At 38.3% G+C, this 24218-nt stretch overlaps 1 protein-coding gene across 1 annotated transcript in view; it reads left to right on the top strand.

Annotated features, from left to right (window-relative positions):
* LHX4 (LIM homeobox 4) overlaps nt 1–12378 on the top strand; it is an 81227-nt gene extending 68849 nt beyond the window's left edge. The window contains exons 3-6 of the mRNA XM_063427296.1: nt 4688–4890; nt 6175–6329; nt 6495–6663; nt 11239–12378. Coding sequence (XP_063283366.1) covers nt 4688–4890; nt 6175–6329; nt 6495–6663; nt 11239–11597 — 886 coding nt within the window. The 3' untranslated portion in view covers nt 11598–12378. The remainder of the gene's footprint in view (nt 1–4687; nt 4891–6174; nt 6330–6494; nt 6664–11238) is intronic.
* Nucleotides 12379–24218: the final 11840 nt, after the last annotated feature.

Genomic DNA, 24218 nt, shown 5'->3' with positions numbered 1-24218 from the left:
TAATAATGCACAATATTGGGATTAAATGCACACGTTAATGCACAATATTGGGAGTAAATTGTACAGCACAATGTACAATTAACTGTGGGTGCAGGGTTTTTAATGCAGTGGGTGCAGGGTTAACGCAGTATGTCTCAGGGTTAATAGAGCAGGTGTGGAGTTTATAAATATAGGTTCATGTAACAATCTGACTTAAATCCAAGATTTGGTGTCACAATGTGATTTATAGAACACCTATTCCAGTGGCACATTCTTGAATACAAAGGGGTTGAGATTGGATTTAGGACATGATATGGGGCTTATTTTAGGAAAGGATTACTAAGTCAATATATGCAGGAGGGGCTATAAAATGTACATTTGAGTTAAAGCCTCTCATGTTTTTGTCCCCTCCAGACAGAAGCTGATATATCTGTCGGCCCCCTATGAAATAACCCTTAAAGCATCTGTATACACCCAGTAATTCAGCTTTCTGTTAATTTTCCACATTTATTATTGTGTTTACAACCTTCTATTGGAATAGATTTCTAGATAAGTCTCTAGAAGCTTAGTGAATCTGGATTTATTTTTAAAAACAGGTTTTCCGATAATGCTGCCTCCATATCCCCCTATATACTGGCTAATTTCCCAATCCCTGCCCATGCCGTGTATCTGCACAATAAGATGTTGCCACCATTATGTATAATCATAGCACTGATCATGCCAATGAGCAATGTGCATTTTGCCCCACATAGCACCAAAGCCAATAAAGTCCATTGTGGTCTTTCAAAGTAAAAACCCAAAACAGGTGTTATTTTTGGGTTAATGTACTAAACAATGAGCAATCACCATGGGAACCCATAGAATGTCTCTTGTCATTTAGCACTTTGCTCTAGAATAGCACCCATCTTCCTCTGTATATTTCCCTCCCATTGTTTGCTCTATTGCAGACATGCAAATCCAAATGAGAAATCCTATCTACAAAATAGTTGGGTTCTCCTACCTGCAGTATACTATCGGTATGTAGAATTAAGCTCTACGGACAGAGCTTTTGTTGTATAATAAAATAGTATTAGGCTATACTTGGCCTTATTGAGCAATGTCACGTTAAGCAGGGTAAGCTATTACAATATAAGACTGTAACTCAATAAAGCGTGGTGAAGTTACACATGACAATGTAGGCCAATAAACTGGTGTAAATGGGATGTGTTACATCTTGTTTACCTGTTGTGCAGTGCTGCGGAATATCTTGGCGCTATATAAATAATTGTAACTATATTCATGGGTATTTGCATGGTCACTCTTCCCTTGACCCCAATAAAAGGCCAAATTGTCATCCTTGCTGTGACATACAATATGTTTTCTATACTTTTTGCCCTTAAGTTGTAGATCCTGCTAGTAGAATCAGGGATAAATAAGGGATAATTCAGGTGAATTTTTTTTTATTTTTTTTTTAAATGGCTTATAGATATAGATAATCAATTACATTTTGCAAACTAAATTGCCCCTCATTTTATAAAACCACATTTGCGATTGCGAATGTGATCTGTGGCACACCACCCTCCCAGACCGTGCAGTATATATTTAATTGACGCTAAAAGGAGCAGTCTTAGATGATAATTAGTGAGAAAGTAAAAATTAAGATTAAACTACATGCAAACCCTATCCCCTCAATAACTCTTTGATAAAACAGCTAAATGTTCTAGTCTGCACATTTTAAATGCACATAAAACCGTTTTATTTGTCTCTTTTTCTTCGTAGTGTACCTTTTAAGATAATGTATTGATGGTATTTTTATATATATATACAGTAAATATTGTATAAATGACGATTCCCTTTTTATTAGGAGAATTTAGGATGACATATTCCAAACTGTATTAGGATGTTTAATATGTACATTAGCTATATTGCTCTCTAATGCAATTACATTTTAATAATGGAATTCATATAATCCTAATGGTCTATTGATTATATTTGTAAGACATCAAAATATACTTTTGAACTGTATATCTCCTATGTTAAATACATGTGATTGTATTGTACATGCTCTCGAAGACATATATATTTTATAAATAACTAATGTACACAGATACAGCCATGTGTAATATTCATACACCTGGTTCCATGTATACATAATACTCTTTACATTTTAGCTAATTACCTTGCAGGAGATGTTATACCTTGGTCAACCATAAATCTATAGATACATGTAGCAACCAAAACCAGGTTTTTATTTTTCTAACTCACATTTATCCTTAGAATCCCACCACACCAGATGCACTGTTATACCTGCCTCTATTCTTTTTACATTTAAACAAAAAGGGAAACTGGAAGGTCTCCAGGTCTATCTGTAGGCATTAGTTGTAACTGGGGAGAAAACCTTAAGCCGATCAATTTGCCTGTTTTCCTATTAAGAGAATGCGATTGGTCAAAAAAAAGTCTCCAAAATGTGAATGTGCATTAGATCCTATGGTGCATTAGATTCGAGTACGAAGGATGAATTCGATTTGAGTCTGTTGTCTGTTGACAAAAAGGAAAGCACAGTGCAATAACACACAGTGCAATAACACACAGTGCAATAACACACAGTGCAATAACACACAGTGCAATAACACACAGTGCAATAACACACAGTGCAATAAGACAAACTGCGCATGCATACTATTCTCCCTTGCGTACCTAGTTGCTCCTCACTTTACGACATACTCGGAAAACGACCACTCGGAGATACAACAGGCATACAATGCAAATTCGCCATATCGAATTGGCCAAACCGAATGAGACAGGAATGCGAGACCTCGTACATGATAGCAGTAGTATCTTCTTGTAAAAATGCGCATTATATTCGCCAGCTAAAATATCTTTTGGCTTCCAGGTTCCAAAACGTGAATGTGCATTATATTCGATGACGCATTAGATTTGAGTAAATACGGGTATATAGGTTTATTATACACTCAATTCATTTAAACTTCATTTAAACTTTTTGTGTAGGAGGCAATTTGCATGTTTTAATTAAACCCATAGTTTCTGCAGATGGATTACATTTTTTACAGTTTTCTTTGATTAAAAAAAAAAAAAAAGAGAGAGAGATTTAATTCACATAATTGATTTTCATTTTTTTGGCCATGAACTCGCAAGACAATGATTAAAGAAAGGATGTTTATAAGAAGTGTTCTTTTATGAGGTTTTGAGTTAGTGTGCCTTGGGCGAGCAGTTTATGAACTACCAATAATATTTTATTCACTAATGTTTAGAAGGTATATCACGGTGGGACAATGCTAAAAACGAGGGTTCAGGTGTTAAAGTAATTAGCTGCCGAACAATATGTTTGAATTTAAAATCAGAATGACGTGTGATGGAGCTATTTCAATGACAATGGAACACATTGATAATGGCTCACCAAAGTATCTAGTGCCAGTCACATTTTCCTAGTGAATACCATCTCCCTTACTCTCTCTGTTCCCTTTCTTTTTTCTTTCTCTCATACTTTTTATCCCTCTGTTTCATGGTTTTATTTTTTTTTTAAAGAGTCGTTTTAGCAATTTTCCTAAACTTGTGGGTCTTTGTTCTGCACAGCATGCTGGGTAGGTCTTAGGACACCCCCAAGTAAGAAATAATATTTCTTATGTCATGTCAAAGAATTCATTGGTTCTTGTTCAGCCATATTGTTAAAATATATGTCAATGACGCTTTGTATGTTTGGAAATCAAATTAACACAAAACCAATCCACTGGGGGAGCCTGGCATTTAAAGCAGTATTCAGTGGATCTTTGTTCTATACTGGGTTAACTTGAAGTGCTATATATGCTGGCATCAGAGGGCCATTACAATATGCAATGTAGGGTGGCTATAGGTAAATGGATGTCTCACTGGGAAACGCTCATGGAGAAAGTCACAGGAGTGTTAAGCACAAGCGTTACTAGTGATTAGAGACTGAGAGAGGTGAGGTAGAAAAAGTGAAAATGAGTGTGATCATCAGTCTAGCCCCTCAGCATGTAAATAATTTAAGACTATGTTGACAACGTTGGTGGATGGGGTCAACCCTGCCAAAATCTCCATAACTAGCTCACCTACATAGAGCTATTGATCTGTGTGACTAGCTATGTGTGCGTATAAGCAGGATATAGGTATAGTATTTATTGGGGTGCACTTTAGAACATGATTTTCCTATTTTAAAAGTAGAAAGTGCGCGTGATACTTACTGTTCTACGATCATGTCATTTACCAGTTCCTGATGTTTGTCTGTTAGTTGTATAAGATTTCTTTTTTGCTATTGACACTAATTGTATGCGAGTAAAGGGTCTTAAAACAATGGTAAAATACTTTGTTGTCAGGAAGCCCTTTATGTGCAGACATTTTGATTAGTTTGATGGGAAGGGCTTAGCTAAAAGTCTGGCAATTTGTTTATAATCTGCAATATTGTTGGAATCTATACTCCATTTGGCATATAGCCTTGTTATCTTGAAATTTACTAGAATTTGTTTGTCACTGTGTGTTTGGACCTTTTGTCAGTATGGATTGTATTATAATGTGAGAGAAAGCATTGCCACATCTGTTTTTAAGAAAGCCTTGTCCACAATGGTTTGGGTCAGTGAGAGGTTCAGAACCACTAAGGTTCTTTGGGACATGGAGCAGGTTATAGCTATACCAGTCATGCTAATACAGTTAATATAAATGTATATATAGTAAATATTTCAATTTTTTTTTTAAGGCGTTTTGGCACTAAGTGTACTGCTTGTCAGCAAGGAATCCCCCCAACTCAGGTGGTGCGCAAGGCACAGGACTTTGTCTACCATCTACACTGTTTTTCATGCATCATCTGCAGTCGACAGCTGGCTACGGGAGATGAGTTCTATCTAATGGAAGATGGCCGACTAGTTTGTAAAGAGGACTACGAGACCGCCAAGCAAAATGGTGAGAAACTGTTCACTGTTCCCACATGCTGTAGATTTTCCCCATTTGATTTGTAAAGATATCCCCAAAGATATCCTTTGTTTGAAAGAACAAAGAAAAAGTTGATCTTTCCCTGCTGAGACTTTTTAAATATATGAATTTTAAAGCCGTTTCAGAACCTCAAGGGGACAATCTAAGCACCAAAACGACTTCATCTTCATATAGTGGTTTTGGTGCATAGAGGAAGCCCCTTTTGTCTGCAATCTTACCTGTAAGAAATGTTTTACATTTTATTTAAAACACACTACCAGTGGCTCTCAGGCAAACAGCAACTTGAGGCTCTTTCTTTATAAAGGGACTCTATGGGCCTCCAGACCACTTCATCTCAATCACCATTGATGTCTTGTTTTATATAGGTAAAATAATTTACTGTAACAGCCAATGAGCACACATACATTTAGTTTAGATTTTTTTTCCCTGCATTTTGCTAACCACTACAGTTATAAGAAAAGTTTAAATGGAGCCATTAGCAGGCCTTCATCTTGAACCATAAACTATTCAAGGAGGTTTGGTCCATTGATCACACAGCTGATGTATCCTTCCCAGCTGGGTTAATGACCAACGTGACAGTGCACATCTTCTGCATACATAAAATAGATTCTAAAATCTTTATAAAGACACACACGATTAGTTCAATCTCACCCACATGGTACAGCCCTTAAAATAGAAATACAATATAATAAATGATTTGTTGGTTTTCTTGACCATTGTTGTTTGATACAATGTGTATACAGTTGCCATATACCACATATTTTCCAGAACAGATGTGCAAGAGAAGAAATCATTTTATTAGTGAATTTGAGGGGGATCCCAAAGGAACCTCCATGATTACTCTCGAGTTCCCTATTAAAGCATAGAATTCCGAATACTGTAGGGTACCACTTGCTTAACACCTGATTGGAAAGGTTCATACATGTCTAGGTAAACACTGTAGATTTTATAAACTAGATTGGATAAATACTGCAGAGCCTTTAAAGTTATAAACAGTTAAATGAGTCAGTTATTAGGATTACAGGGTCCTTGTTAAAATAAGCATAGCCATAGATAGTGCTACAAAACCCATACTATACACGGCAGGAAAGGTTTTCAATTCTACTGCTAGATGGAGCTTGGACATATCTGTAGGTATAGTTTTACAATATCATTACATTTAACATGCAAGTATGAAAAATATGAACTCAATAAAATAGTGTGCTGTCATGGAAACACATTTTTATGGTCAGTTCGTTCAATGTTTCTTTAAAGATGACTCAGAAGGAGGAGCTAAGAGACCGCGCACAACAATAACAGCCAAACAGCTTGAGACATTAAAAAACGCCTACAAGAACTCTCCAAAACCAGCTCGGCACGTGAGGGAACAGCTGTCATCGGAGACTGGGTTGGACATGCGAGTTGTACAGGTGAAGAGATAAGAAACACAAACACTCCCCGTAGCGGTTGACAGATATATTATTGGCTAATAATGATATAAATGGTTTTCTGGGAAATAGTTAGCCCATATCATTTTTTATTTTTTTAGTTTCGGTCTTCTTTTTACTAATGATGTATTTTACCGCCCCGTTTAGGTTTGGTTCCAGAACCGGCGTGCTAAAGAGAAACGCCTTAAGAAGGATGCAGGGCGTCAACGTTGGGGCCAGTTCTACAAGAGCGTGCGGAAATCGCGAGCTGGGAAACCTGGAAAAGAGAGCTCTACGGAAGACTGCGGCGTTAGCGACAGTGAACTCAGCTATAGAGGTAGATAATATTTTCATCAAAAATCATCATAAACAAATAACACACTTTTATAAAAAGGCCTTTAATAATTATGGAGATGGTATTTTTTTCCCTGATGTATGTGATTCAATAAAGCACTGGTAACACTTTCTAAACAAAACTTTAAGTTTAAACTTACAAAAAAAAGCACAAATTAAAAAAAATGAATTAATAAATATTGAGCAGCTCCTCCTCTTAAAGTAGAAAGGACAGGAAACAGAAATGAATTTATAATAAATAATCCTACCAATCCGTTAGAAGACAGGTTGGAATGTAATGTTGCCATGGTTTAATTCAGGAATAGAACATTACTGTTAATATGGAAACAATTTTCTATTTTTCTGATCAAACCATGGCAACGGTTAACCAAAACTATATGTTTAACAAGATGGATAGATTTCGCAAAGTGTGCAGATAGCTAACATGTACAATTAACATTACTGAGCATCAAAGTGCATCAAAGGCAGACATACTCAGACATACTCAGTTTGTCAGATTAGAAATAGAGAGAGAGTAGTTGGGCTTATCTGTGATGCTAATTGCATCACAGGTGACTTACCTGCTCACAAAGGCAGTGTGCCCTGCCAGCACGGATCCAGGGTAGCAGGCTACCTGGCAGGGTAATCAATCAGATACGCCCAAATGCTGTGAAATGCTGTATTGTACTTAAGTATTTTTGGCTAAACTGTCCTGAAAATCACTCCGCTGAAAATTCTTGAAATATATATCAACAGAAATAAAATTGAAATATTGTGAACAGCTTAAACCTGCTAAGACAGTTTGAGAACAGATGCTCAGGGAAGCAGTGCTTGCTCTTCCCATGTGTTATACAAATTATAAAAAAAAAAAACAGGAAAAAGTGGGAAAAAAAACACCTACAAAATATAAACAAACCAGACTTTAGTCTTGCATGGTTATTTTGATCCCTTAAGAATGTTGTTTTCCTATTATTCTTTAGAAAATATTATTTACTGTGTTACCCCTCCTGGATAAAAAGTCTACCGAGGGAAAATAAAGCCATTAACTCCTTAAAAAACATGACATGTCTGATGTGCCCCATAATGAAGGGGTTGCCTTATGCACGATTCCCAAATGATTAATAGATCAGATTAAAACATCCGGGAAGCGAATCAGAGGAGCAGATCCATTCATACAACCTATCAATGTGAATAATTGTGAATTACAGTGAATAATTACTTCCACAAATACAAACCCATGTAAAAGTGGTCAACTCAAATGTAAAGCAAAAAATAGTTTTGGCAATTGGCATATAGTGTTTTTGATATGTTTGCAAATAAATCTATAGATAATCTATAATAATTACTTACTCATTTTCTTCTGTTGGGACCAGGGTTGTGTCTTCACACCTGCTTTGTGCGTTTATACCAGCCCATACACAAAGATGATATGAGTCACATATACTGGAGCTGTGTGTCTTCACACCATCTCATAAACAGAGATTAAATCTATCCCATGCATTAGAGGAGTAAAACCAATCTAAGCAACTGAGATAGAAACAGACGGCCTGTTGCAGCCGTGTATTCCACTGGAAAATTGGGATTTTACGAACAGCCTAATTTACATAAACCAGATACGTCCTTATGCACCCCATGTACCAAGGTCATGTTCTCAGTTTAGATCAGTCCCTTGACACTAAAAATGTGTTCACCCATGGAGCGACCTCTGGAATTCTGCTCTTTATGAAGTCTTCAGGAAAAAAGGAACTGAACCATGGCTGGACCTACACAAATATTGGCCTGGCTGGTGAGCTTAAAATATGCTCTTGGCCTGCTAAAGCAAACTCCTTCTTAACGGCCTTTAATTACTTTTTGCTGTGAGGGAAGGAGTTTTTTAGTTAATGTTATAAAGTTAACATTAAAGTTATAACATTAACTTTAGTTAATGTTGCCATGGTTTGAACTGGAAAACATATTCATACATCTCATCGACTATAAGTATCAATACAATAGCGATAAAACCATAAAATATATTATTCAGAAATAAACATAATTTTTGTGTACAGTTGCATCGTTTTGTTATAGATATTACATCGCTCATACATAACTCTTATTTTGGAATACATTCATTTCTGCTCATGTACTGGAATCTCGAGAATACATTTGTTGGCCATTGAACTGTCTTTTTATAGAGCAATACTAGAAGCCATTTTTTTTTTTACTTGCAAAAAAATAAAAATAAAATCAGAGGCAGTGATCAGGATTTAGGTCTCATTAAGAAAAAAAAATGCTTTTTTTAGGTTTCATAAAAAAAAATAAAAAAAAATCCCAAAATATGTGTAAAGAATTTTCCTCAGCGAATTATCTATGACTAAAAAGAAATCACTTAGGGTTTTGTGAATTATGGCAGTCTGTGTTTTGAATTAATGAACTATGGAATATTGTAATAAATCTTGTATTTATCAGCTCTTTTTTTGTGCTGTAAGAATGTTGTTACCTTAGCAGAACTGTCAGCCTTTGGTAGTAACAACATGATCTCTTCGTCTCCAGTAAAAACCAAAGCAATATTCCCCTAGTCCATTTGTCAAATACAGCCATGAACTAGGCAATCGATCAAATAAATATGAACACTGAAGAAGCATTAATCATAACTCAAGATCAGCCATAAACTGCTTTATTATGATATTTCTGTGTTTAATATCCATCTGCTTATAATTCAAATCACTATATACTATTTTATGTAAAATTAATATCTTGATTTTTGGGCAGTTGTATTAACCACTGCTCTACCTATTATAGCTTTTAAGCCATATACCTTTTGTTGCTGACATTATTTAAAACCATCAGGGATTTTCCAAGAATTTCTCTGTACCCCACCTCCCAGTATAGTGTTATTTGAAAATTATTTTATATGTAAAAGATACTGTTGATAGAATGTAAACTTATTTGAGGGGGGGAGGGGGAGGATAGTAGGCGGCAACATTGGAGCTAGTGTTTCTGGGAGATCCCGGAGTTGGCCAATGTAGGCCTCAACATTATGGACCTGAGGTCTGAAAAGAAGGAGAGTTTCATATTTTCAGATAGGTATGGGGTCTTTCCTTTTAGCATTCATGAAGGCAGTTTTGTCTTGTCAATTTTGAAATTGTAAAAGAAGATCATTGGTATGTGAAGCTTTAGTTAGCTGTGATTTATTGAGTCGAGACATACCATCAAGTAGAATGCCTTTTGCCTATCTCGGGGGTAAGAGTGCTGTGAAGAGTCTCCGAGTGAAGTGGGGTAGTTCTCCTGTGGTGGTACTGTCAGCTATTCCTCTTATCATGAGGTTTTTCCACCTCCTTTTGTCTTCCATGGCTGCTAGTTGGTGAGTTAGGGTAGCTTGGGAGGTGGTGAGGTCACTGACCTTTTTTTGGAGCTATAATACTTGAGCAGTGTGTGTTTGTGTGTTCTGTTCCAGATGTAAGTCAGCAGATTAGTAAGTATTGCTGTAGTGACAGGAGGGGATGTGCTTGCCGTCGGTTGCGGGGGTCTGGGCGGACCTCTATAGTCCAAATCCTCCATGTTGTGGAGTGAGGGGTCATCAGATAGATCTGAGAAGTCATCCAGATCTGCGGCCATGTTGGGTCCCGCCGCGCCATGCGGCCTCCGCAGTAAATCCCTGATTTCTATGGTAAATCTAGGCCCATCAGGCCGGGACTTCTTGGACTTTCGCCCCATCATTACAGGTACCTGGTCCCGATTGTCAGCTCCCCTGCAGCTCGTGGTGCTCAATTCTGGGCTCGTTTGTGCCACGGTACTGGACCTCGGGTTGAGGGCTAGCTCCACCCCCTGTTTGGATCTTTTTATTAAGTCTTTAATATCTCATTCATATTTAAATAAATGTATCTAACACACTTCTTTTTTGAAAATAACAGATTTAAAACAAAATTGATTGTTTATTCTCTTTGGATAAATATATATCCCAGAATTCAATGCATATTAGAGAGAAGCTGTAATAACAGGCTCCCTAATCTAAAAATTTAAAATGTTGGCTTTTGTTGATATTTCTACAATAATTATTCGAATTTGTGACACATGCATGAAACAGTTGTATGAGCTATTGCGCCTAGATCAGAGCTGTTGGCCCAATGAGAGCATAACTCTGTCAGTAAATTGAACTCAGACGGGTCTAGATTGATGAACGAGATATTTTTGATTAATTAGGCCTTGTGGTAAAAGCAGTTTCCTTTAAGTCAACCACATGGAGATAGAATTGCTAAACTCTAAATATGGCCATTTTAATGGTACAGAAAATAAAATAAAGTGCTACAAAAAAATGAAAAAATTATGTAAAAATACAGAGTTTATATATTCAATAAATGTGAAATAAAGAAAAATTTAAAATGCATTAATATATACCTAAATATTCTAATAACAGAACACTGTTCGTAAATATTCATACCATTCATTAAAGTGATGTAGTAACAACTGGTAAATTAATCATTGCTTTTTCATTCCTTTGTGGTCATATCTACATATATTAAATTGGTAGAAGTGTATACTTGTAGTGATTAACACTCTTTATATGTGTTTAGTCTAAAACCCAGTTCTGTATCCCCCACAGATGACCAGATCCTTTCTGAACTAGGATCCAGTGGCATTTACAGTGCAGGAGGGGATCTTGTGAGTGGGCCTCTGGTGAATGGGGGATTCACGATGGATGGAACAGGACAATCATACCAAGACCTTCATGATGGTAGCCCCTATGAAATACCACAGTCTCCTGCTTCTATTTCATCACTTCCTTCACATGGGCTTCCCTATAGCATGGACAATGCAGCTGGGCTTCTAACCCACCCACCCCACAGATCATTGCCTGCAGCTCCCACCTCTGACATCTCCACAGGAAGCAGCGTGGGTTACCCAGACTTTCCTACTAGCCCGGGTTCATGGCTAGATGAGATGGACCACCCTCCATTTTAAATCTAAAGTTGGGCCCTGTCTTTTAGACCATGGTTGAGTTTGCCAAACTCTGCAGACACCACATTCAGCCTTTGGAAGTCTCTTGAGCCAGTATCATACTCCCCAAAATAGGACAATCCAAGTGGACAGTGCATCGACCATATTAACATTGGAACTGGTGAGAAAAAGTTAGAAACTCTCAGACAATGACCAGCAACACAGTGTACTGACAAAATGGAATGTTTGCACTTTTGGGGGTTATGTGTCTCCCGACCTAATCATGGGGGATCAACAAGCTTTCCACACCTCTGAAGGAGTAACATTACACCCTACTCATCGATATGTGTGTTGTCTTGCAGCTTGAGGACATTATCGGCTTCCATGTTCCTTTTTAAAGGTGTAGGGAAGAAGTCTTGTACATGCAACTGACAATCTATTTCCTTCACAATGCAGCATCTAGCGCATGTGGATCTGAATTGTATCTTTCTGAATAAATGTAGGAGAGTGAAATTGTGAAAGCCTGACCCATATTGGAATCCTGATAATCACGTTCTTTTTATTCATGTGTGGTAACAGGGATAGGTAGAATGTGGCACTTCAACCCCATTTGTTTGCCACTCCTGCTGCGTTACTTAACCATCCAAATGGGAGTTTCCATCTTCTGCTTAAACAGAGGTTGACCTATAGGTTGTACATACTAGCACTGAGTATTTCGGCTAGCAGTAGCACAGAGAGTTGCTAGTTTGTAGCTGTGGTGGGATTATACTTCCTGGTTGATTGTTGGAAGTACAAAGGTTTGGAGGACTGAGTAGTCATTTAACACAGGGTGTAGCACATTTTGCCAAATTACAGTGTGTATGTGTATATTTTATATAAATAAAGTCAATACACAAAGCCAATGTATCTCAAACACTTTTAAAACCAATGTGCTAAGCAACGTGTTAAGTTTCATGTCGGAGAACTAGTAAATTGAGAGCTGGGTGCATAAACGTTTTTTTAAGAGCATCAGTACATTTGTTTATGCTGGCAGCCTTGCCGGTAGGTGAGTCTGAGGAACTGGGCACATTTAAAGGAAACAAACAGAACGTTTGAGGATGTGACCCAGAGCAACACAAACAAGCTTACAAACTTAATTTCGTAAAAAGTTTCATTTATATTTCAGGAATTAAAAAAGAAAAGCACGTTTGGCCTTTTGGTGTTCTGTACAGAGCTATTAGACTGGTTTATTTGCCAACGTATACATTACAGTATGCCAGTCTACTTATTATCCCACAAAACGTCCATAAGAACTTGCACTTAGTTTCCAGTGTTGGTTTTCAAAAATATTCAGCTATTTAAAAAAAAAAAAAAAATAACAATTAATATATATATTTTTTCCATTATTATTGTTATGCCAGACACTCCTCGCAATGTGGGAGCATGCCATGCAAATATTGTAATCCAAATGGTCTTATGCCCTCAGACACTATAGAAAAAAGCCTTCCCTAAAGAGCTGACATTCTTTTATAGTTTTAGAAGCATGTCTAGATGAGCTCTGCTTGAAGCAATCAAAACAGAATTACAATTCTAACAGGGCTATTCACAAAAGTGAGAATTCAGAGTGAATTCATATTTAGGGTCAAAAATATCTGAACTGGGAACATTCTCTAGGTTAGCTATGCTTCCAATTCAGCTACTTTACTTTGAATTGTCACTTTAGTAAATAACACTGTTAGACTAGGGTACACATTGTTAGACTGCAAGCTCTTCAGTCTAGTGTTTCCTGTGATATAAATGAGATTATTAAAAAAAAACCTAGTCTTAGCCTGCAATAATGCAGAAAACAAACAAAAAACCCTCTCAATTTCAGGTTTCCTATACATAATTGCTAAGGTTTTAAGATATGTTGTGAAATGGAAAAAATATGCAAGTTCTTCAGGTAAGGCTTAACAGAGGTCAAAAGATATTTTTCACAAAAGCTATACGGGGCTTCCAGTTCTTCTTGGGATGGCAGACATTTCAGGGGGGCAGGTCATAGGCTGACAGATACCTCTGGTATGTAGGATTGGGTACAAGGATGAAACAGCAAAGTAAGTGAATAGGGCCTGCAGAGCCAATCAAAGTACAAGTTGTGTGCCCCAGCCTCTCTCCATTGTCAGTCTTGGACTGAGACTCTCTCCCTTTCAACCGAATAAGTGTTTGCTCAGTGACAGATAAGAGGAAGATGGCGCCACACTAAATAAAATATATTTCATGGCTCTCCGTCCTCTTCGAGTGTCACCAACTTGGACAATTATGGTTTCCTATTTGACCCAGGCTCACAGTATATCCTGCAAGGACTTGCTGCTTATATGAATGCAGAGGTGGGGTTTGCTCGTACTGCAGGGACGTGACTTTGACACAGTGGGAGATGAGGTAGACTGGTTAGTGGCACATAGAAGGTTGTGAAGAAATAAAGTTTTCCCCAGAAAAAGTAAATTATAACAAATGACTACAGTAACAAGCAGATTGTAGAGTTTGTCCTCTGGTTCTAAATTTTATTTAGTAGACAAATATATACTTTTGGTGCCAGGCCCTTTCAAGGCTTGGGCTTAATGCATAGCACCAGCCACACTGCCCAATACTTTGAACATCTCTTGTACACAAGAATAAAGGCACTTAGGTTAGTTCATGAGTTTGTTAAACACCCATCTCCCAGGTGGGTTCATATGCCCTCTCCCAGTGTTGGAAAATATGAAAGCAGATTAATATCATGTTCATGTAATTATTTAAAATATGAAATATTACTTGTAGAGCTGCCAGTTTATCAGTGAATAGGAGGCCATTTTAGAATGCCATCATACTTGTAAACATTAGAGAAGGTACAAACACTACTCTTAAAGTGCAACAGTGCAACTTGGCAGGATTTTGCACAAATCAGTAGATAACTGAAAGTGTTGTTTTATTACTTGCATAATATGCCGGATGCCAGGGCAATCTTGAAGAAATAACTTGAGAGCTGCGGCAACAAGGGGAGATGGAGGCACAAGCATCCAACAGTGCTAATGAGGTAAGTGTGATAAATGCTTACCGCCAGTTCACATCCACAAGTATAAGTGAATGAACTGTCGCTTTCAGAAAAGTGACAGTTTTTCATTCAAAACATGTCAGCCAATCAGAACCTGGGATTTCCATAGTTAAATTGATTCGATTAGTTACAACTACCTACATATTTGAACTCCCTGATTTTAATGAAAGCTCACTGTGTTCATAGTCCGGATCAATTAGAATTGTTTCCTTTAATGAAGATTGACTAGTTAAAATAGGTGATACAAAATATGTTGGGAATTCCCACGTTCTATAATGTGCCCCAAAGACAATGACTGAATCCAGAGCCACTCTACCATGCGTTAATATCAAATATCATATTTAAAGATTCTCAAATAAATGTGAGTTATGGATCATGTCTATTTTTAATTTTATTGTTCTTGGAAGTTGACATTTTATAGAAGACTAAGGCTGACCATAGGCTACTTTCATGAGTGGATTTTCTGGTCATCGGTCATAGTTGAAATTATATTTTGATATGAGAAAAAAATCCTGAAAAGCATTTGCTGGCTCTCTCTTTAATGTAGGACTTTTTCCAGTGATAAGAATATATACATCGTGAGATATATTATCTAATCCAACAATGTCCAGCCATTCCAAATCACCTCCGCAAAATGTCACCTTATATAACATTTACATTAAAATGCCTGATCATCGCCAAAGTCCTCTTAAAGCAAAGCTTCTAATAATGTATGCTCATGAAGACACCATCAAAAGGTCTGGGTTTAGAAGATAGCATATTAGCACATTTCCCACTTAAGACAGTTAATCTCCATACACATATTTCATTGAGGTGTCCAGAAGCTTCAAGTTTATGAATCCAGTACCAAAAGTCTACCCATCTTCATTATTGTGCACTTAACAGACTATGCTACCAACACAGGCTTCACATCTACACATTGTGATTCCAGAAAAAGTCTACCAACACTGGCTGTCCATCACAGTAACTCATTTACTCAGTCTGATCCCACCATTGACTAATCTGCTCATTCTGAATTCAACAGTCTACCCGTCTACATATTCTGATTTAATAAAGCTTCTACCCATCTACGTACTCTGATTCCGAAAAAGCTTACTCAGTTATGCATTCTGATCATCAAACGGTCTACCGGTTAATGCATTATGACTCCAACACAGCCTGTTTATATACTCATTCTTAACTTAACATGGTCAACTCATGCCACTAGGTACACACTACAACCCTGTCAAGAAGTACCAAAGTCCACCAGGTTCAGATATTGTAAAATCCTCAAGACATGTCAAGTGCAGCAAAAAAAAAAAAAAAAAAAGAGGCTTTTAGGTCACTCAGATCCTGTAGTATGAAAACTTGCCACTGTTGAAAAACAAAGTCCTGAAGCTTTGACACTGGATACCAGAAGTTGGGTCTTGCAGTAACCATCCAAATTGCCAACCACTTAATGTATTTTTCTCCATTGCCATCTCTAATAGATTATTTACTAAAGTGAGAATTATTTTGAGTTCAAAGTAAATTTAAAATTTAAGTTCAATTTTCAGAATTTAAGAAATTACTCTGGTCACCCATGTTTCCAGGTCAGTTATTTTGGTCTAAAATTTGAAATTCGCTGTGAAATCCAAACAATTCTCAAATTAGTAAACAACCCAATAAGAGTTCATGGCATATGCTCTGCACTGCTTGGCCCACATGCCACAGAAGGAATAGCTGGAACAATAATTTATTAGGGCTGCAAGGAGACCTTCCATTCACAGCAAACAACCGTGTTGAGGTTTTCAAGAAAGTCCAATATTCTCAAAAATTCAGAAACCAGAGTTAATAGAATATATAAAATTATTTCCTAATAAAATCACTGGTTAAAAGTCAAGCCTGCCCATTTACACAGAATATTCTCAAAATACCAATCAAACCTCAGCACACATGGTTACAGCATGTCCATCCCATCTGCACACCATGGTTACATCATGTACAACCATGTTCTTAACATACTCAACCCATCTGCACATCCTGGTCTCATTCCCCCCAACCCATCTACACATCATGGTCTGAACATATGCAGCTCACCTACATAGTATACCATGTTCATAACACCATGTCCAACCCATCTACACACCATGGATACAGCAGTAAAACTAATCTACACACCCTGGTCTCAATAAACCCAACCCATCTACACACCATGTTCCCAACACACCCAATCCATCTACACATCATGGATACAGCAGTAAAACCAATCTACACACCCCAGGCTCAACAAACCCAACTTCACACCCTGGTCTCAACAAACCCAACCCATCTACAAACCATGTTCCCAAGACACCCAATCTATCTACACACCATGTTCCCAACAGACTCAACCCACCTACACAGTACTACCCCAACACATTATTATGCAAACACATCCATCCTATCTACACACCATGATATCATCATACACGGTTTTTCTTTACATTCTAATCACAACATAGACTTTCACATGATATTTTTTTTGATCCTTATACAGCTCTTCCATTTCAACATTCTATCTCAAACACTGTAGTTCTATAAGATGAACGGGACATACTCCACCTAAAAGTCTTAGTGTTGATAGCCATATTTCTTTCCCTACACATACCAGTCACCATAGTACATGCCCTAAATTAGATAGCACACAGTCAAAGCTATGCATCTCTATTTGTCAAGTTATACACATTTGCACTGGCACAAAGCACATTCTATATCATTGCTTACCAATCATGACAGCACAAACCTAAACAAAATCACTCCCATGCCATGATATGCCATTTCTTTCCCCTTCTGTGCCATAGTTTGTCTAAACACAGAGACCCATGAGGCTAGCCCATGGATAAGACTGGCACTCATATTCTGATTTGTTTTAATTTGATGTTTCTGAATAGTATAACAGCTCGTTGTCTAAATGGGGTAATCTACACACCTGAACTAAGTAAGGCACATTCAATGACTCTCTGTCTTCACTGTAATCAGACAAATATCTGATGACTTTGCACAAAGTATCTCCTTCCCTCACAGTGTAAATACTGTACAGTTTTTGAAGTGAATGTCCTGTGATAGTATGTATTTATTGCAATGTGTATGAGAAATATCCACGTGTCATTATTATCACACATCTATGTAAATAAATGTCAGCCTTCTTATCAGCTTGACTGTTGAATCAAAGTTTGTTCTGCTTGTCTAAAAAGTGCAGTGATGGTTTACCTTGATAGTCCAGATTATATTTCCCATGATGCTCAATTTAGGGAATGTCTCAGGATTTCTGTCCTTTATCTCACAGCCTTTAACCCCTTAAGGACCAAACATCTGGAATAAAAGGGAATCATGACATGTCACACATGTCATGTGTCCTTAAGGGGTTGTTCTCAAAGGAAAGCACCAAGAATGCGTACATAGCCAACTGCTCTAAAACAGAAGTTTAATGATAGTCTCTGAAGCATTAAATATTTATTTAATTGACCAAGTTTTAAACTGGAGGTTGGAACTTTTTTTTGTGTTAAATGTCATCTCTCCTTTTGATGGTTAATATGTCCAAAGCAAAAGGCTGATTTCATGGAAAAAAAATTGTAATTTGTTATAAAAGTAACTTATTTGGGCCTAATTCCCTCTACATTTAGAGGCAACAGGCACTTTACCTTAACAAGCAGCAATTGTTAAAATACAGAACCAATGTTTTTGTAAGACCTCTATGTGATTTTCAAACATGTGTGAAAGAGTGGGCACAGCGAACCAATTTACCTGGCACAACGCAACTTTTTTATATTTACAACACTAAAAATGTATTGGCTTATGTAATAACATAACATCCCTAGGAATCATATGTCTTGAGGACAAATATCTACATATTTTAGAGCTCTGGTAGCATAGCTTGACAGACAATAGATTTCCTTAAGAATCAAGGCTTTCCAATACTAAAACATTGATATGGGATATGGGGGGGGGACGGGACGGGACGGACTTTTATGATGTGTAATGAGCAAGCTCATCGTTAGTCATCAGATTATCATTGCGCAAGTGAAGAAGATACCAAATAGATATAATAATAATACAATTATAAAAGTATCTGTTCCAGCTCTGATGCCCACCTTTTGCCCAGTAAGTTCACAGAATTAGATGCATAGCAAAAGCATTTCTGAACATTCCTCAGAAAATGCAATATACGGTGCAGGGCTAGGGGGCTCTTAGAATAACTCCAGCAAGGTTGTTTACTAAAGCAAGAATTGTTGGGAATGCAAAATTAATTTACAATGTAAGACCAAAGTAGCTGAACTGAAAAAGATTCTACAAGTTAGCTTTGCTTCCAGTTTGGCTACTTTGGCCTTCGATTTTAAATTCACCTTGCATTCCCAAATATTCTCACTTCACTAAGTGGCCCTGCTGATAACTGCTTTTCCTTTGCATAGAATGGATTGCTAAACTAAATTATGCACATACACCAGTGCATTCTGAAAGTAGCATATTGGATGTCCAGAAAAGCAGTTTTGTAATATTAAGATTATCTACCAGATATATATTTAAAAAAAACATTTTTTATTGCCTTTAGATGGCATAATAGAATGTAATCACATTTGAGAGATTTTACAACCAAAAGAAAAAAATGGTACTGAACTAAATGGGCTAATGAACAAGCAGCTGAAATCAGATCATATGTCCGTTAAACAAAACACAATAACATTGCTGCTGTTGTGGACTACATTTCCCAAAATGCTCAGCAAGCCACGTAGTTGGCTGAGCATTACAGGAACATAGTCCATAATGGCACCATAGGTTAGCCATTACTGTTATAAGCCCAGATTCAACACTCAATCCCCCCCCCCCGCCCCCCCCCCCAATCTCCCATCACTGCAGCTGCTGGTCTCAAACTCTCCTCAGGCTTTATTTATATAGTTCTTTTTTTAATCATTTTAACATTTAATGCTTCTCAATTAAAGTGTTTTTAGAGTGGATCCAGCTTAAGTTGTGCATTAAGCACTTTGGTTAGCGGTAGTTAAGGGTAAGAACGGGGATTAGAGTTGAGCATGTGTGCGTGTTGGAGTGTGTATGAGCGCAGAAATCTCCACTCTAAAGCAGATTATTGTGCAGTAACTCCAATAGATAGGACAGTTGAAAAGTGATCTGAATACAGATTGGCAATGGAGTTAACACCTTCACTGCCAGCAATTTAAAAGATTTTCGTTCTGGAATTTAAATAACAAACAAACCGATTTTTAATTTTTCACACACATCCAGAAGGTGAAACTTACATGTACAATTTAGTTGTTTTGCGCAAATCCATTGTGATACTTACCGTATACATATATATTATTTAAATGATCAATCATGTTTCCAAGACATTACCTGCCTTATTCTCTGCAATGTAGTACTTTGTAAGAGCATACGGTGTCTTTTTTAACCCCTTAAGGACCAAACTTCTGGAATAAAAGGGAATCATGTCCTTAAGGGGTTAATCAAATACACGTTAGTGCTATATATCTTCTCTCACAGACATAATTCTGTTTTATTTCAATGGGCAGATCGTGTTTTTTTGAACGCTGAACAGATGGTAGCATCACCTGTGATACTATTTGAAATGAATGGAGAATAATGCACAGATCACCATTGAGCGGTTCAGAGACCCTAAACTAATGCCTGTCCCCAGTCTGTCTGAGGTTAGTCGGAGTCATTGGCGGATCCAGGGGGGGGGGCAACGGGGCAATTGCCCCCCCCGAGATTCTCCCCTGCCGGCTAGTGCAGGGCTGGCATTACCCAAGCGCTAGCCCTGCAATGTGCCTGCGGACCGGGGAGGGAGATCAGTGATCTCCCTCCCCGGTCCGCAGGCACATTACTGACAGCCGACCGGAAGGGGAGGGAGAGAGGACCCGGGAGCTGTTACCAGCAGCTCCTCTGGGTCCTCCTCTCGCGAGATTTGGAGCGTTGCCGCGGTTACCACGGCAACGCTCCAAATCTCGCGAGAGTGAACTCTAGCGCTGGAGCGCGGGCTAGAGTTCACTGGAACCACTGGACCACCAGGGATTCCCCACTGAAACATCCCCCCTCCTCCTCAATAAAGGTAAGAAGGGAGGGGGGACATAAATATATTTTATTAAATACATTTTTTTTTTTTATTAAAAAGCCTCCCTTCCCTCCTCCCCTTCCCCCCATACACACTGCCCCCATACACACACTACACACACTGACCCCATACACACACTACACACACTGACCCCATACACACACTACACACACTGACCCCATACACACACTACACACACTGACCCCATACACACACTACACACACTGACCCCATACACACACTACACACACTGACCCCATACACACACTACACACACTGACCCCATACACACACTACACACACTGACCCCATACACACACTACACACACTGACCCCATACACACACTACACACACTGACCCCATACACACACTACACACACTGACCCCATACACACTACACACACTGACCCCATACACACACTACACACACTGACCCCATACACACACTACACACACTGACCCCATACACACACTACACACACTGACCCCATACACACACTACACACACTGACCCCATACACACACTACACACACTGACCCCATACACACACTACACACACTGACCCCATACACACACTACACACACTGACCCCATACACACACTACACACACTGACCCCATACACACACTGACCCCATACACACACTGACCCCATACACACACTACACACACTGACCCCATACACACACTGACCCCATACACACTGACCCCATACACACACTGACCCCATACACACACTACACACACTGACCCCATACACACACTGTCCCCATACACACACTGTCCCCATACACACACTGTCCCATACACACACTGACCCCATACACACACTGACCCCATACACACACTGCCCCACAAACACTGCCCCACATACAAACACTACACACACTGCCCCCACATTCAAACACTGCCCCCCATACACACACTGCCCACAAACACACACTGCCCACAAACACTGTCCCCATACAACACTGTCCCACAAACACTGTCCCCATACAACACTGTCCCACAAACACTGTCCCCATACACACTGCCCCATACACATACTGCCCCATACACATACTGCCCCGCACACACTGCACACCTATACACACACACAGTGCCCTACACACACTGCTGCCCCCCATACACACATTGCCCCAAACACATACACACAGTGCCCCCCATACACACACTGCCCCACACAGACATACAGTGCCCCCATACACACACTGCCCCCTAACACACACACTGCCACCCTTACGCACTCACACTCACTTCACCGCTCACACACACTGCACCTTTCACACACACTTCACCCCTAACACACACCACTTCTCCTATGCCCTATATCCCAGCAGACCCCAGGTAAGTTGTCAAACTGTTCTTAAACGGTATGACTACTTACTCTGGGGTGGGATCCTGGCACTACTGGCACCATAACTACTACACTGAGCTGTAGTGGTTATTGTGCTAGGATTATTTTTTTTAAATAATCTACAAGTGCCCCTCCCGAGATCAGGCTCTGGATCCGCCACTGGTCGGAGTTGCACACTCGACCAGCTACTGCTATTTAGAAGTATAACTCCCACTAATCTGGAAGTAGGTCTTAGACATGGACAAACAGCCCACACATATACACACAAACAATGGGAATGCACAGGGTCAGACACACAGGATTATTCACTAAACTCTACATTTTTGCAAACTGAACCCAAACAAAAAAATGAAGGCACAAGGTGGAATATTACCAGATCAGCTATTGTTGCCTCTATTATTCCCATTCGGTTTAATAAAAAAAAATATGGCTCTATTGCCCAGGGCTCTGAATTTTTTTTTATGTTTCCTGATAATAGATTGTTGTGACGGACCAGTAGATTGGGCAGTCTGTTTAGTCCCTTGGCTAAGTAGATTCTTTTAAAATGTCCACGCACCTATAATACAAATATAATTTAATATAAAACGTAATAGATATATATATATACACACACACACACACACACAGACACACACAGACACGTATAAATTGCACAATAGCAAAGTGGGTATTATGGTAAAATATGGCACATATTCCAGAGTGGATGACTAGGTATAACTAAATGCCCGCCCCAACAGCTGCTGTGTCATAGATCACCATTATCCCCTTAAGGAATCATGACGGAAATATTCCGTCATTATTCTTTTTTATTTCTGTAACTGTGTCCTTAAGGGGTTATTCATTTTAACTTAATATAGCTTTTCAGATCAAAATATCTTGCTTCAAGCAACAATTATGCCATATTGATTAACCATTTAGTAGATGATACAAAGAATTGTTCTGTATCCCTGCCTTAAAGATTTATACAAGTTTTAGAAAGAAAGAAAAAAAAAAAGACTATATGATTTTATATATTTTTTAATGGATTCAAAGATCACCCTCAACTGGGCACAGAGACAGTTGTTTTTATAACGTTTTAAAGGACAATGTTTTGATAATTAACAACTACAAATTAAGAGATAAATGGCACTTATCTTTCCAGTATTACACAGTTAAGGCAAATTTAGCATATTGTAATTTGCTGTTAAATATTTGCCTAAATGCAGAACAATGTATAGAAAGAAACATCTCATTGGTTTAAATGGTGACTATTTTGTAACAAAATTGATCTTTCTATTCATATGGCCCGATATTTGAATTATGTTGAATCTAAGATGCAAGTGGTGCTTTACCTCGGCAGGTAAAAGTGCAGCACTTTGAAACAAAGTGCTCATACATATATACATAGATTTCAGAATACGCTTTTCTTTTAAAAATAATCTGAAACCTATGTAGTGATATTTACTAAAACACGGCACTACCAATACAAAGAAAAGATGGATACAGAGAGATGTATAAATACTGTTTCCTCCCCACCTCACATCTGTTGATCATACAATTCAATTAACAGGAATATTATTCTAAAGAGTAATAGATATCATATAAACTTATTTACACACACAAATCGGGTTTAGTGTGGTACACACAATGCAGAACTGAATGGAATAATCATTAATTTTATTTCCCAAGGAAAGTAGCCTCTAATGGATATTATGTGTTCAAAAAATCATTGCTAACCTAGGCTGAGGCATCCAAACAGCGGCTTCATGAAACTTTTTTTTGTCAGGGACCAATTTGTCATAATATGCATGTTATGGCAAAATGTATTCAGTGTCACATTCTAAAAATGTAATGTAAAAACACATGTATTCAACTCAAACCAGTGTCAAAGTCTCCTCCATTACAAAGGCAATGGCAGTACTCCTGCAGTAAACAACTTAGAGTTGGCAGATGCCTGTGACCTGATAAATACACGAGGCCTGACCCTACAAATGTGGAACCACTAGGCCAATTTTGAGTCCCAACCGAGGGGTTAAGAAGCAATGCTGTAGAAGGAACTGGCACATGCAATTTTCAGCCTTTCATGCTGCACAATTACCTGTGTCAGTGAAATTCAAGAGAAGGAAATACATTTCTCTTCATTTGCACAAAACTTAAAATAAAATAACCGCAATTCTCAGTTTAAAATAAGACAACCAGAA

This window comes from Pelobates fuscus, chromosome 7 (genome assembly GCF_036172605.1).
Source record: "Pelobates fuscus isolate aPelFus1 chromosome 7, aPelFus1.pri, whole genome shotgun sequence".
NCBI lineage: Eukaryota > Metazoa > Chordata > Amphibia > Anura > Pelobatidae > Pelobates > Pelobates fuscus.
The sequence above is the reverse complement of the archived record's forward strand: the minus strand, read 5'-3'. Positions and strand labels throughout refer to the sequence as shown.